A 12,981-nucleotide genomic window follows, 5' to 3' on the forward strand; every position below is an offset into this window, starting at 1 on the left:
AACTGGTGACATATTTATCCAAGATATAATACAAGACTGTCATATAAATATTATTAATCCCATCCTCAAAAGACATTTTATGTGTTTTTAAGTTCTTATTGCAGCACCATGCTAATTCATTTTTACCTTTTTGTATTTCTCCACTTATCTCCCTACAGAATGCCCTGTAGTAACAACACATCAGAGTGGCAGGATCCTGACGTCTCTCCTCTAGTCAGCAACATCTTACAGAGTCCTGAGTGGAACCAGAGGAACCCGTCTCCTTCCTGCCAGTGCAGCTCCAGTAAGAAGCTTACCATGATGCCCATCTGTCCCATCGGAGCAGGCGGCCTGCCACCTCGCCAGCGGACCGAGGCCACGGGAGACACGATGCTGAACCTGACGGACAGGAACATCTCTGACTACCTGGTTAAAACCTACCCCAGTATCATCAGAGCCAGGCAGGTTGAAATGCAGTATATATCTGCATTCAAATGAAACTTAACGGAAAGACTTAAAGAAGAAATAGTGTTTTAACATGTCACAAAGCAATTAAAACAAGGTTTAACATGACAGAAAAAACTTGCTTGTTCTGCAAATCATTTAGTTTGACCACTTTTTTCAACACATTTAAATAATTACCTCTCTGCTTGATTCAATTCTGAATTTCATTTCACAGTTTGAAGAGCAAATACTGGGTGAATGAACAAAGGTAATCATTTGTGCTTTATCGCTGCAAGTCCCTCTTGTCTCTCTTGTGTAGTTGATGTGGGATACCGAGTGTAAATATTGTCTGTCCTCAGATATGGCGGCCTGTCGGTTGGAGGACAGCTTCCCATCCTGGACGTCAAACCCAAAGACATTCAGAATGTTTTCCACCAACTGGGAAGAATGCTCAACATCACAGCGGTACTCACTGTTTCTTTTGTCCATGAGACAAGTTTGTGGAGTCGATCAAGTGAGTTTATAATGAGCATTTTCTTTAACAGGGTTACTATTCTGGACTTGCACTCAGGGAAATTGGTCCTTTCTTACGATACATGGAGAGTGAATTCAATATAAAGGTAGGTGTGGGGTGGGTACAGTAGCAGGTTTTTCGACAAATAGCACATTAGCAAATGGTAGAAATTATGTGCAAACATTCATAGTCGCTGGTCTGACGTCTACCACTGGCGCTTTGCTTTTATATTACAAACCTTTCAGTTTATAGTCTTTTGTAGCTTTTCTTTAAAGGTTTTATATAAGAAAGGTCAGCTTGCAAGTCCCTGTATTGTATATCAGGACTGCAATTATCAAGTAAGAAGAAGTAAGTTTGTGAGATGTGTTCAATTAACCCTGCTCCACTTTGTCAGGTTTGGTATAATAACAAAGGCTGGCACGCTATGGTGGCCTTCATGAATGTGGCCAATAACGCCATTCTGCGGGCCTTCCTGCCTCCGTCTGCCAAACCTGTCGATTTTGGCATCACCGCCGTCAACCACCCTCTGAACCTCACCAAAGAGCAGCTTTCCGAAGTCACAGTGTGAGTGGTACTTTTATATTTTATTTATTTGAAATCAAAATATGTTTTTGCACATTAAAGAATACAATTATTCTAAAAGATATGTATACAAACACACTTTTATCTAAATATACTCAGATATGCATAAAGTTTAAAGTAGCTTGTGCTAAAGAGGAAGGGAACTCAAAATTTACACCCAACACCCAAAACAATTATTTTCTCATTCCAGTTAACACTGTATACGCTAGCAGACTACATTTATACTCACACGAGTATAGTATATTTTATTGATGTGTTGTTTGGAATTTAGTTTTATTAGTTTTAGTTTTTAGTTTCATTTTAATGCCAGTTTCCCCATAAATAAAGATAAACACACACAAAAAATTAATCAGGATCATTACTGAAACATGACCATGTCTATATCAAATTATTTTGTCACCAAATGTTTTTTTTGGCTTTAACTTAAAGCATTTTTATATTGATTACTAATTACACAATGGCCCTGACACTTTATCTGCTTCTCTCTTCAGGTTGACCACTTCAGTAGACGCTGTGGTGGCAATCTGTGTCATTTTCGCCATGTCCTTCATCCCTGCCAGCTTCGTCCTCTACCTCATCCAGGAGCGTGTGACCAAGGCCAAGCACCTACAGTTTGTCAGTGGGGTCAGCCCTTTAGTGTACTGGGTGGCCAACTTCTTCTGGGACATGGTAAGTCAAAATATTAAATTTAATATTAAAATTGATTATATATACAATATATATCATTTTTTCACCTACTCTTTGTCTCATGTGCATGCTTTATTTCTCCCCTAGGTTAACTACAGTCTCAGCACTGCATTGGTGGTTGGCATTTTCATGGCTTTTGACAAAAAGTGTTACACATCACCATCCAACCTGCCAGCACTAATAGCACTGCTTCTACTATATGGGTAAGGCTTTGCTTAGTTTGATTGAGCAAGTGAGTTAGTGTTATAGTGTGCGGGCACCTAAAGGGCCTTATTAGGACATCTCACATCTTAACAAAAAACAAATGAATTAATGAATGACATACAGGGGACCGCATATCAACTCTGTATAACAAGGAAATACACAGAGCGAGAACAAAAAAACATACATGCCCGAAAAGGGATGAGGAAAAACAACATGACTTGAATTGGTTTTTGAAATGTTTCTTGTTTAAAATATCTTATAGGTGGTCAGTGACGCCCATGATGTATCCCATGTCCTACTTATTCAACATCCCAAGTACTGCATATGTGTCCCTGTCCTGCATCAACCTGTTCATAGGCATCAACAGCAGCGCTATCACCTTCATCCTGGAGCTTTTTGAAAACAATCGGGTAAGTACATATAGATTGTGAAATATAGCAAGAAAAAAACCCCACAGCTAACACAATTAAATTATGTTAACAGGAATTCCCAAATTATTTTCCACTGTAAAGATGCACATTTGAATTAGTCTTGAACTCACATTAGTCTTGTATTAGTCTGACTGGTGAGAGCCCTCCTACACAAGTCAACAGTATTGTAGATCTGTGGCAAGTTTTACTGGTGTACTCCTTCACCTGCTAAAACCCATAACACCCCAAAGAGCCTAACCGCTGAGTGCATCAATTTATAAATGTACAAGTAAAAGCAGTATTAAGTTTTGGGGGGTAGCAGAACAAGCTTTGTAAACATCTTTTTACACATCCACTAGACACGGAGCAAAATAAGCATTCATTTTAAATTGTGTTTGTGGCCAGCTGACAAATGTCCAATATTCACTCTCCACTATATTCACCTGCTAGATGCTAGCTTTGTCCATTGTTTGATGCAGAGCAGGTAGGTGTACAATGGGTTTTAGAGCTTTTTTGCTGAAAATGGCTGCCTGCTGCTGCTAGAAACAGGGTTGATAAAAGGTGGCAAACTGAAAGCAGTAAAATTATGAGGCGTACAACTAAAACAATTACCTGAAATATGTTAAAACGCTGCGTAAAGCTGAGGGGAACTACAAACAACACCTTTCACATTACACTGATTAGTGCAGCTTCAAAAAGGGACACACATCTATTCTTTTAATATTATCCAAGGATCAAACATCATTTGTCAGATGTTTCTGCTGCCCCCATGTGGCCAAAAAAAATCAATCATTGCAGCATAAATTGCAAGGAAGTTTGACTCTTTTGATGACTCATACCGATTCATTACTTCTAAGTGAATCCATGTCTGAAGTGTTGAATAGGGCACTAGGGAGCAGACAAATATATCTTAGTTTAGAGCAACATCAGATTAATGTTACAGCACAATGGCAGAGACAGGGCAATCAAAATCAGGTTTGCTGAGAGGGGACACTGTGAATACAGCAGGAAAAGCACAGGCGTTATCAATGGCTCCGCTCCATAACTAAGCCGTGACAGTGAGTGGAAAAGAATAAACAAAACATACCTCTACAACACATTTTTTTTATGTTTTAAACTATAATTCTGGCCATGTCTTATCTCACACATTAAAATAAAAACAATCAAGTAGGAGGAAAGACATGTAGGGGGGAAATGGCACAGATGCTACTTGGTCAAAAAGTGGAGATGATCCTGTTTGCCAGATGGTTCGCTCCACCGCACATCTGTGCTCCTCTGCTCTGCGCTCACTGATGAATCTTGCAATGGGTGAGTCATGAGAGAAGAAGGTGGCACGACCCATATCTTTGTTATGGCAATATTTCCAGGAGTCTAAACTTAGAGCTTATTCGTCACCAACAATAAATAACAACTGAATGCACTCCTACGATTACTTGTCTGAGAATTCATAAACGAGTCACTTTGGTTTAGTGAATACATGTGCACTGGGGGGGAGGGATTCAGTATTTGATTTTGGTGTTATAACAACGGCAGAGACTTGACGGTGTGTGCAAAACAAAGCTGAACAGTGATCACTTCCTACACTACTCAATCTTCGCTAAATTTTCAAAATCCACAGACGATACCGGAGAGAACAGCCTGATCTCATATCAAATGTATAATAAAAATAGGAATAGTCATGTACACCTGTTCTATATGACCCTGATGAACAGGAGGAGCAGTCCACGTGATTTAAACATGCTGGGCGTGTACATTTGGCCAAAGCTCTGATGACCTGGGTTCAATTACAAATGCATGCAAATGAGTTTTTGGTTTTAAATGTGGCGCTTATGTTTTCAGCAAGTTTTTAAAGTTGAATAATGAATAAAAACCTACAGTATGCATAAGTTGAACTGAAGTTGTTTCAGTGAATTAATTGGTGTTGTTTGCATGCGCTGTTCATACTTGGGTAAACAGAAGGGCAATTCAGCATTTCATAAGATATAATGGAAATGTTGTGTATGAGAACACAATGCTGAGATGGTTATGCAGTGATGCAAAGTCTTCCATAAAATACAGAGCTTCTGAATTGAAGTTTAATTTAGTTAGAATTATTTGTATTATTATATTTGTGTATACTGCTTACTGTATGTTGGAGGGTTCCATCAATCCTGCACTCAAGTGAAATGTAAATGTGTATGTGTGTTTCCAGTCTTTATTGATGTTCAATGAGTGGCTAAAGAAATGCCTGCTGGTGCTCCCTCACTTCTGCCTGGGGCGAGGACTGATAGACATGGCCATGAACCAGGCTGTTACTGATGTTTATGCCAGATTTGGTAAGTACGGTTCCATGCTGTTCCATGTGTTTTCCATCATTATTTCACGATACGTAGCACAGTGTCCATCACTCAAAATATTTTAAATAATATGATCAGAAATCCTGCTTTTTTGATGATTGTTTGTTAATTGGTGGCATAAATCTGGAAATTGTTTACTAGATTTTACAAAATCGCACCTTTGTAATCATAGTTCTAGTTAATACTTACCAGTGACCAGTGACTTCTTTGTCTGCCTGACTTCAATGAAACATACTTGCAAACTCCTACAGTAGAAGACTTGAGTTATCGCTCTCCTGGCTACTGGGAAATGGTGTTTGTACAGCTTGTGACATAAAAGAAAATACTTTTTTTTCAGTACAGACCTCATTTCTGTTTTCAGGTGAAGAGTACACACAAAACCCTTTCCGGTGGGACTTTGTGGGGAAAAATGTTGCTTTCATGGCAGTGGAAGGCTTAGTCTACTTCATTATCAATCTTCTGATCCAGTATCGTTTCTTCTTGGACCACTGGTAAGGGACTGGCTAAACACTGATCAGCACACTGTACATGTTTACATACACAGAGTCTAAATCTCTTATTACAACACCGTCTTGACCTTTCCAAGGAATCTTGACCAGGGCAGTTCTTTCACACGGGGTCAGAACTCATACCTGCCTATTAACAGATAAAGTGCAGTTCAGTTATACTAGATTCTTCCCAGCAGATGATTTTCTTGCACCCTTCAGGTTATCAGACAAAAACCAGACTCCAATACAAGATGAGGATGATGACGTGGCAGCAGAGAGGCGAAGAATTTATGACGGAGGGAGCAAGACAGACATCCTGCAGCTCAGAGACCTCTCTAAGGTAAAAACCACTTTTTTCCACCACGGTTTTCTGTGTCTTGTCTGTGACTTCATCATGGTATCTCAATTTCATATTTTACTTTAGACCGCAGTAGACTTTGTATGTAATATAAGCTCATTGATTTCTTCCTGACCATTCTATAATGTAATTTAATTTGTTCAAGTCCAGGTCAATTTTCATTTTAATTTAATTTTTAATTTGGAAAGAATTTCTTAAAAACACATAACATGGACACAACAGTGCAGACAAAATGACAAATAACACAGCAAGTCTCTGACAAACAAGTGTTATGACTTCCATTGATCCATCCATCTTCAACCACTTATCTGGGGTCGGGTCACAGGGGCAGCAGCTCCATCAGGGGACCCCAAACTTCCCTTTCCCGAGCCATATTAACTTGCTCTGACTGGGGGATCCCGAGACGTTCCCAGACCAGTGTGGAGATATAATCTCCACCTAGTCCTGGGTCTTCCCCGAGGCCAAGTGTTACGACATGTAATGTAATAAACATTAGCTTCAGTGGTCGACCAATATGGGTTTTTCAATGGCCGATGCCGATATTTAGAAAACAGGGCAGCCGCCGGCCGATAATACCGATATCAAACAAAGAAAAGTCATGTATCATGTACAGTCTAATTTTCATCATTATCCTAACCAGTAACATGTTGTTTTAGATGGATTTTCTATTAATTAATGTAATAGAAAAACACATTGGGTTATGCTGCAGATTTCACAACGTGACTGGTGTTTTCTGGGAGAGCAGGGTACAGTTTGTCAGAAGTGGCGTCATTCACCTGCATTATTCTCTACATTAATACAATATATATTTAACGCAAGCCAGTAATGGTTTTAGATTAGATTAGCTGTCATTTAGGATGATATATCGGCCTCATGAATGCAGGTTTCTGCTGATTAATCTATTACTAGCTGATAAAATATTCAATTTTATATTCAGTATTCATTAGTTTCTGTTTTCTTAGGTAGAAATTAAAGAATCTATTAAAAGTCACTCAATGTGGCATAATGGCGTCTGAAATAAGTGGTCAGAAAAGGGGGCAGGTTATGTTTTTCTTTTTTTCTTGCTCAGGGTGGGGGGTGGAGGGGGGTGGGAGAGTTTGTCTGTCATTATTGGGAATGCAGAGGAGTGTGTTTCAGCTGTTGTCTCCGAATAATAATTTCTGATCTTTCATTCTGGGGAAAAAAATATCACAGTACATATAGGCCATAACAGCAGACAAAGAAAAAGAAAATTAAAGATTAAAGCACACTATATAAAAAATGTAACATACAGTATAAAGTGCAGATCAAATAATTGCATGCTAAAAGAAAATATATGCAGGCAGTTTAATGCAGTAGGAAAAAAACGGATATGGCATATTTTATAGTCTATCATGTGTTTGTTTTTCTGATCTTGAAATTTGGTATTGTTTTCCAAAGTACTACACAAATCAGTTATTATTGTTTCCCTGCCTTCTCTGCACAGACGTATGTGGGCAGGAAGAGGGCAGCTGTGGACCGGATTTGCGTTGGTGTCCCCGCAGGAGAGGTAAAGTCACTGAGTTCTTTTATATTGAGAGCTACTACTGTCTTTTTAAAAATGTAGATCACTCAGGTTGCCACCAGGACTGTTAGAGATGCAGATAACAAGCAGTAGTTGTTTTTTATCAGCAGCTCTTAATATGAAGCATATTTTGTGGACATCTAGTTTCTTTTTTTTATCCGGTGTGTTCTGTGTTTTCTGATGTAGTTTTCTCATGTTCTTTATTGATTCAGCTGAATGTGTCCTCGCATTGAGAGCCTGATTGTCTTTGTGTACCATTAGTGCTTCGGCCTCTTGGGAGTTAATGGAGCTGGAAAGACGACGACCTTCAAAATGCTGACTGGTGACACTGATGTCACCTCTGGGGAGGCTACTGTGGTTGGTTACAGGTACATAAAGATCAGTCAAAAATGTCCCTGGTCGATAGAACACAAACTATGCTCAGGGCCGGATCAGACTTTGCTTTTGGTTTATCCTGCGCGCAGTTCCAGATGGGAGACGACCAGAAACAGTCCAACGAGTTAGAAAGTTTAATCACACAAAGGTCAATCTGCCGTAATTCTGTTTGATGACGCAATGTGACCAACCCACGTGGTACTCACAGAATAAGGCTAGGAACTAGGACTTAATCGAAAAGTCCTAGTGTCTCAGAACACTTTTTGCTGTGGAGCTACTATAAAGTAATTTTGGTGCTAATATTCTATATGTTGAAAACTTATTGGAACATAACAGTTTTCCTCTCAGAATACAATTTGTTGGACACTAACCTCTATTAAAACCCAAATTAATGTCAGTCTGTATGTTAGGTTAAATGTAATTGTTTGTCATTCTGTTCAGTTTTTACATAAAAGCAATCAGCTTCCTCTCAGCTCTGCGCGACATGTTTTAAATAATGGCTGTGTTAGTCTAACCCCCACTCAGAATAGTTTAATGTTTCGTTTTTCTCATGTTGTTGGCTGTATCGGCTCTCTGCAATGAATGGCACCTTGTGTCTTGTTTTGTAGCATCCTGAATGAGATTCTGGACGTGCACCAGAACATGGGCTACTGCCCTCAATTTGATGCCATCGACGAGCTCCTAACCGGCAGGGAGCATCTGTACCTCTACGCTCGTCTCAGAGGGGTACCTGAGTCAGAGATCCGCAGAGTGAGTAGGACTCCAGCTGCCTTAAAACTTCAAGGATTTCATCCTGCTGGCTGAATGAAACCACCATTTGGCTCAGCTCTGCATAGAGACATTTATGTCGGTTTTATTTATTTTGTTTTGTACATTGTCTCTTCACTGTTGTTCAGTGTTCACTAATGTGTGTTTTGTCCTTTTAAGAATGGCTCTGTTAACAGTAGGGGTTCCCCGTCCTAAAAATGTAAGTCACATTTGGATGGACATGCACACCAAATGCATATTTCCCCCCTTCCCCCTTTAGGTGGCAGAGTGGGGCATCCAGAAGCTGGGTCTGACAGAGTATGCCGGCCGCTGTGCAGGGACCTACAGTGGAGGCAACAAGCGCAAACTCTCCACAGCCATCGCCATGATTGGTTGCCCAGCGCTGGTGCTTCTGGTGAGTTAGCCAATGACAGGGAGCTCATGAGCCCATTGTTTGGGTTTTTGGGTTTTATGCAGGGATTTATCAATGAAATGGTCTATGGATCCAGATGGGAAGCCATATGGGTTCAGTCAAGCCTGGCCACAAATGTTTTTATACATTGGCAGGCAACTGCACAGTTGAGTTCAAATTGGCATAAATCTGAGATCTTTGCCATATGCTGATAAGAGATAAGGATTTGGTCTGTGTTCATATGGAATTATGTGCTCAGAGAGAGTCAAGTTTGTTGTTTGTTTGTGGCTGTGTGTGTGTTTAGGATGAGCCCACGACGGGGATGGACCCCCACTCCCGGCGCTTCCTGTGGAATGCCATCATGAGTGTCATTCAAGACGGCAGGGCTGTGGTGCTAACATCACACAGGTTTGACATCTAATAATGAAATTAATACACTGTACACACCTGCTGCAGCAGCTGACAAAACACAGTTAACTCTTCTGCCAACAATTGTTGATTGAATCATGACTAGATTGGCATTTGCTTGATTTTACCATAGACATCTGTGAAATTATGATTTATGGCTTGTAGCAGCAGTAGAAATAAAGATGGATTATGGTTGTTTCCCACCAGTATGGAGGAGTGTGAAGCCCTCTGCACTCGACTGGCCATCATGGTCAATGGGACCTTCAAGTGTCTGGGTACCATCCAGCATCTCAAATACAAGTAAGATGTTTTCTGTATTTTAGTAGGCTTGCACAGTGTTTGGATAATATTTAAATATCATGATTTCTAACTTTTAAAACATAGAAGTTAAACGGTTTCTCATGATCATGGTACAGACAGTTTGTAAGCATCAAAATTTATGTTCCTAAATGCATTGGACCTTTCTGTGGGTCATAATATATTAAAGAAAAAGAAAATTAAGATTAAACACAGGTGCAATGTTGAATGTTGTTTGAATTTTTGGTCAACATTGAAGTTACAATTTTAGCAATTCTAAGGTAGTACAAGTTGTGGATATTAATTCAGTATAGTAGTAGTAGTATTATGGAGGTCGAGCTGGAATAGGTGAAACCACAGTCAGTATAGTCAGTAAGAAAACTGGAATGTATCCTGAAAAATGTCCAAAATCTTCACACTGCATTTCCTTGATCCAGATTTGGTGACGGCTACGTCGTGACTATGAAAATCAAGGCAGCTAAACCGGGCTTGTCCCCAGATCTGGAGCCTGTCGAGAGCTTCATCGAGAGCTCTTTCCCCGGCTGTGTTCAGAGGGAGAAGCACTACAACACGCTGCAGTATGAGATAGCCGCCTCCTCCCTTGCCAGAATATTTCAGCTGGTGGTGGCCAATAAAGAAAGGCTCAGCATCGAAGACTACTCTGTTTCCCAGACAACACTGGACCAGGTACTGTACATATGAACAGGGGAAATTACCAAAAAGCCTCAACCTGTGTATAATAAATGTGAAGGAACAATTGTGAATCGCCTCCCAATAACTTAATTTAAAATACAATCTCATATAATACGATTGGATTTCAATAGTCTTCATGTTTAAATAATAAATTGTATCATAATTTCATAAAAAAACAAAACAAGAACAATGAAACCAATCACTGCATGCTCTTTCCATCAAGCCATTTGACCGACTGTTTGACCACTTTGGGACTCTGCCAGAATAAGACAACAAATCCAACCTTTCTACTTCAGTTACACATATAAAGCTCCCACAGCCATATCTTCTTTCCTCTTTCTGTCTTCTATAAGATTAGGTTCAGTTATTAAATGTTTAACTTCATTTCTTCTTATAAGCTTGACATAATATACTGTCAATTGACTGTATATAAAGACGGCAGGTCAGTATAGTCATTTTAGGTAGTTCTTATCGCGCTGATGTATGTTCAAGTGTTCATTTTTCTGATAAGTTTGGTTTTGAGTTACTAAGTGGGGCTATGATTCTGTCGCTAAAACTTATCGCTTGAAATCAGTAAAGTATGACTTAACCATCCTGAGCCGATGCATTTTCGTGCTTTTATGCCTTGGGGCAGTAAATTTTTTTTTCCTTTTGTACTGAATTATTATGTCTGTTGTGCAGGTGTTTGTCAACTTTGCCAAGCAACAGACGGGAGAGGATGAGGACATTACATTACACAGACGAACAGCAGGTGGAAGAAAAGACATCAAGATCTCGCCAGTGCAGAGGAAAACTTGAGAATGTCACCTGTGAATGTACAGAAACACAGATGTAAAGGTGTTACTTTTCGGGGAAGCAATATACCTTTCCACATTCCACAAATTCAAAAGCCACCTTTAATATTTTACTAGCCAAATTGCTTTTTAGAGTTGAGACGAGCCTGGCCAGTTACCTGCCAAAGTGACTGCTAGAACAGTTCATTTTTACAGCCACAGACAAACTTTACAAGCCTTTGGCTGCAAACACAGAGGTAATCTTCCTCACTATTATAAAAAAACAAGCATGTCTGGCACAAGACTTAAAATCATGTGTATTAACAGCAGAAACCGATGCAAAAACAAAATACATGGGAAAGAACAATTTTTGCCTGGATTGACTGGCTTGTATAAATGTGTATATATTTGTGTAACGAACACTTAAGCACCTTAGAAGCAGTATTTTTTAATGGTTACATTAAATGCACACACCTCAATTTTTGTGACATATGTAAACAAATTTAATTTAACATTGGTTATCTGTTTTTCCAATACACATTTACTATCGTTTCCATCCTTTTACTGAAGTATTCTTTGTCTGCTGTATTTCATACATTGCCATGTTATGTTGTTCTCCAGTGTCACTACAAAAATAGCACAAACTATTCCTCTTGAAGGATTACATTTAAGGGAAACAAAGGTAGTTAGATTAATATAGCTGTTGATAGAGGAATTATATTTTGTATCTGACCAAAGAAAACTTTAACATGCTTTATACTTTATGCTCTGCGCTCTCGTGACTAGCTGATTTGTACTGCATTATGAGTCCCAAATAAAACTCTCCAAAGTTTCATAATTTATGTGAAGTGCAGAATTTCTTAAATATATGTACTAATTTCAGCTCCCTTCTCTTCTCTCGGGCTAATAGTTGCTACAGTGGGTTCGGCAGTGAGAAAAAGAGTTTTTCACTTCGGTGACCTGCGCTGGAAAGCTAAGAAAGCCAATCCAAGTCAGCGGAGTGGCTGAGAGATAGCTTTGCATGGGGGCTAAGGCGACACTTTGCTGAGTGGCTATTCACAACCTGCATTTATCTGACACACAGTCCAATTACTGTCCTCCTGCAGCAAGTGGCAGTATCATTGCCTCAGGCCGCCCACTAGCCTGAATTTCATTGGCTACCTCAAAGAAACAAAGGGATGATGGCACTGTGCAATTCGCGGCTGCTAATTAATTCTCTGGTGAGGATCTCATGCTCCTCTCCTGCCCATATGGTCATCTGGGTGAAGCTGATGAGCATGAATAGGTCCGCTGTGGGAGAGCAAACGAGTCATACTCTAACAGGCTGTGAAATATGACATAATATGTTTGTGTACTGCTGAATACTGAAAAGAGCTAACTTAGAGCACCTGGGGTTATTTATCAGAACCAAACCAAGTATTGTCAATGTGCACACATTTATATGAACAACATTGTCGTTATATTAGGTTAAATCACAAGGGCACAAAATATTTGTAATTTGTGCATGCCACATAATGCCAAATGAGCAGTAGTGGAAGAAGTAAAGCATACCCATAACTGTTAAAACATACTTGCCTTCCTTTGTCAGATCCTTTAGTCCAAAGCAACACACAAAACCTCATCACAAGCATTCAATCCATGTAAGAGCAAGAGCTACTTATAATCCAAAATTGTATCCCTTCTAAACAAATAACAAAAAGCATGTTTAGTGTTTTTTTGTACAAAGGATAA

The 12,981-nt window shown here is 39.5% G+C and overlaps 1 protein-coding gene across 1 annotated transcript in view; it reads left to right on the forward strand.

Annotated features, from left to right (window-relative positions):
* The window catches only part of LOC123972633 (retinal-specific phospholipid-transporting ATPase ABCA4-like), a 43,436-nt gene extending 31,348 nt beyond the window's left edge, over positions 1-12,088 (forward strand). The window contains exons 31-49 of the mRNA XM_046052188.1: positions 159-440; positions 659-691; positions 783-888; positions 969-1,043; positions 1,332-1,501; positions 2,011-2,188; positions 2,294-2,409; positions 2,673-2,820; positions 5,012-5,135; positions 5,518-5,647; positions 5,864-5,984; positions 7,468-7,530; positions 7,807-7,913; positions 8,529-8,670; positions 8,948-9,082; positions 9,384-9,487; positions 9,695-9,787; positions 10,222-10,471; positions 11,159-12,088. Coding sequence (XP_045908144.1) covers positions 159-440; positions 659-691; positions 783-888; positions 969-1,043; positions 1,332-1,501; positions 2,011-2,188; positions 2,294-2,409; positions 2,673-2,820; positions 5,012-5,135; positions 5,518-5,647; positions 5,864-5,984; positions 7,468-7,530; positions 7,807-7,913; positions 8,529-8,670; positions 8,948-9,082; positions 9,384-9,487; positions 9,695-9,787; positions 10,222-10,471; positions 11,159-11,275 — 2,494 coding nt within the window. The 3' untranslated portion in view covers positions 11,276-12,088. The remainder of the gene's footprint in view (positions 1-158; positions 441-658; positions 692-782; positions 889-968; positions 1,044-1,331; positions 1,502-2,010; positions 2,189-2,293; positions 2,410-2,672; positions 2,821-5,011; positions 5,136-5,517; positions 5,648-5,863; positions 5,985-7,467; positions 7,531-7,806; positions 7,914-8,528; positions 8,671-8,947; positions 9,083-9,383; positions 9,488-9,694; positions 9,788-10,221; positions 10,472-11,158) is intronic.
* The last annotated feature ends 893 nt before the right edge of the window (positions 12,089-12,981 follow it).

The sequence above is a fragment of the Micropterus dolomieu genome, linkage group LG06, assembly GCF_021292245.1.
Source record: "Micropterus dolomieu isolate WLL.071019.BEF.003 ecotype Adirondacks linkage group LG06, ASM2129224v1, whole genome shotgun sequence".
NCBI classification, from domain to species: domain Eukaryota; kingdom Metazoa; phylum Chordata; class Actinopteri; order Centrarchiformes; family Centrarchidae; genus Micropterus; species Micropterus dolomieu.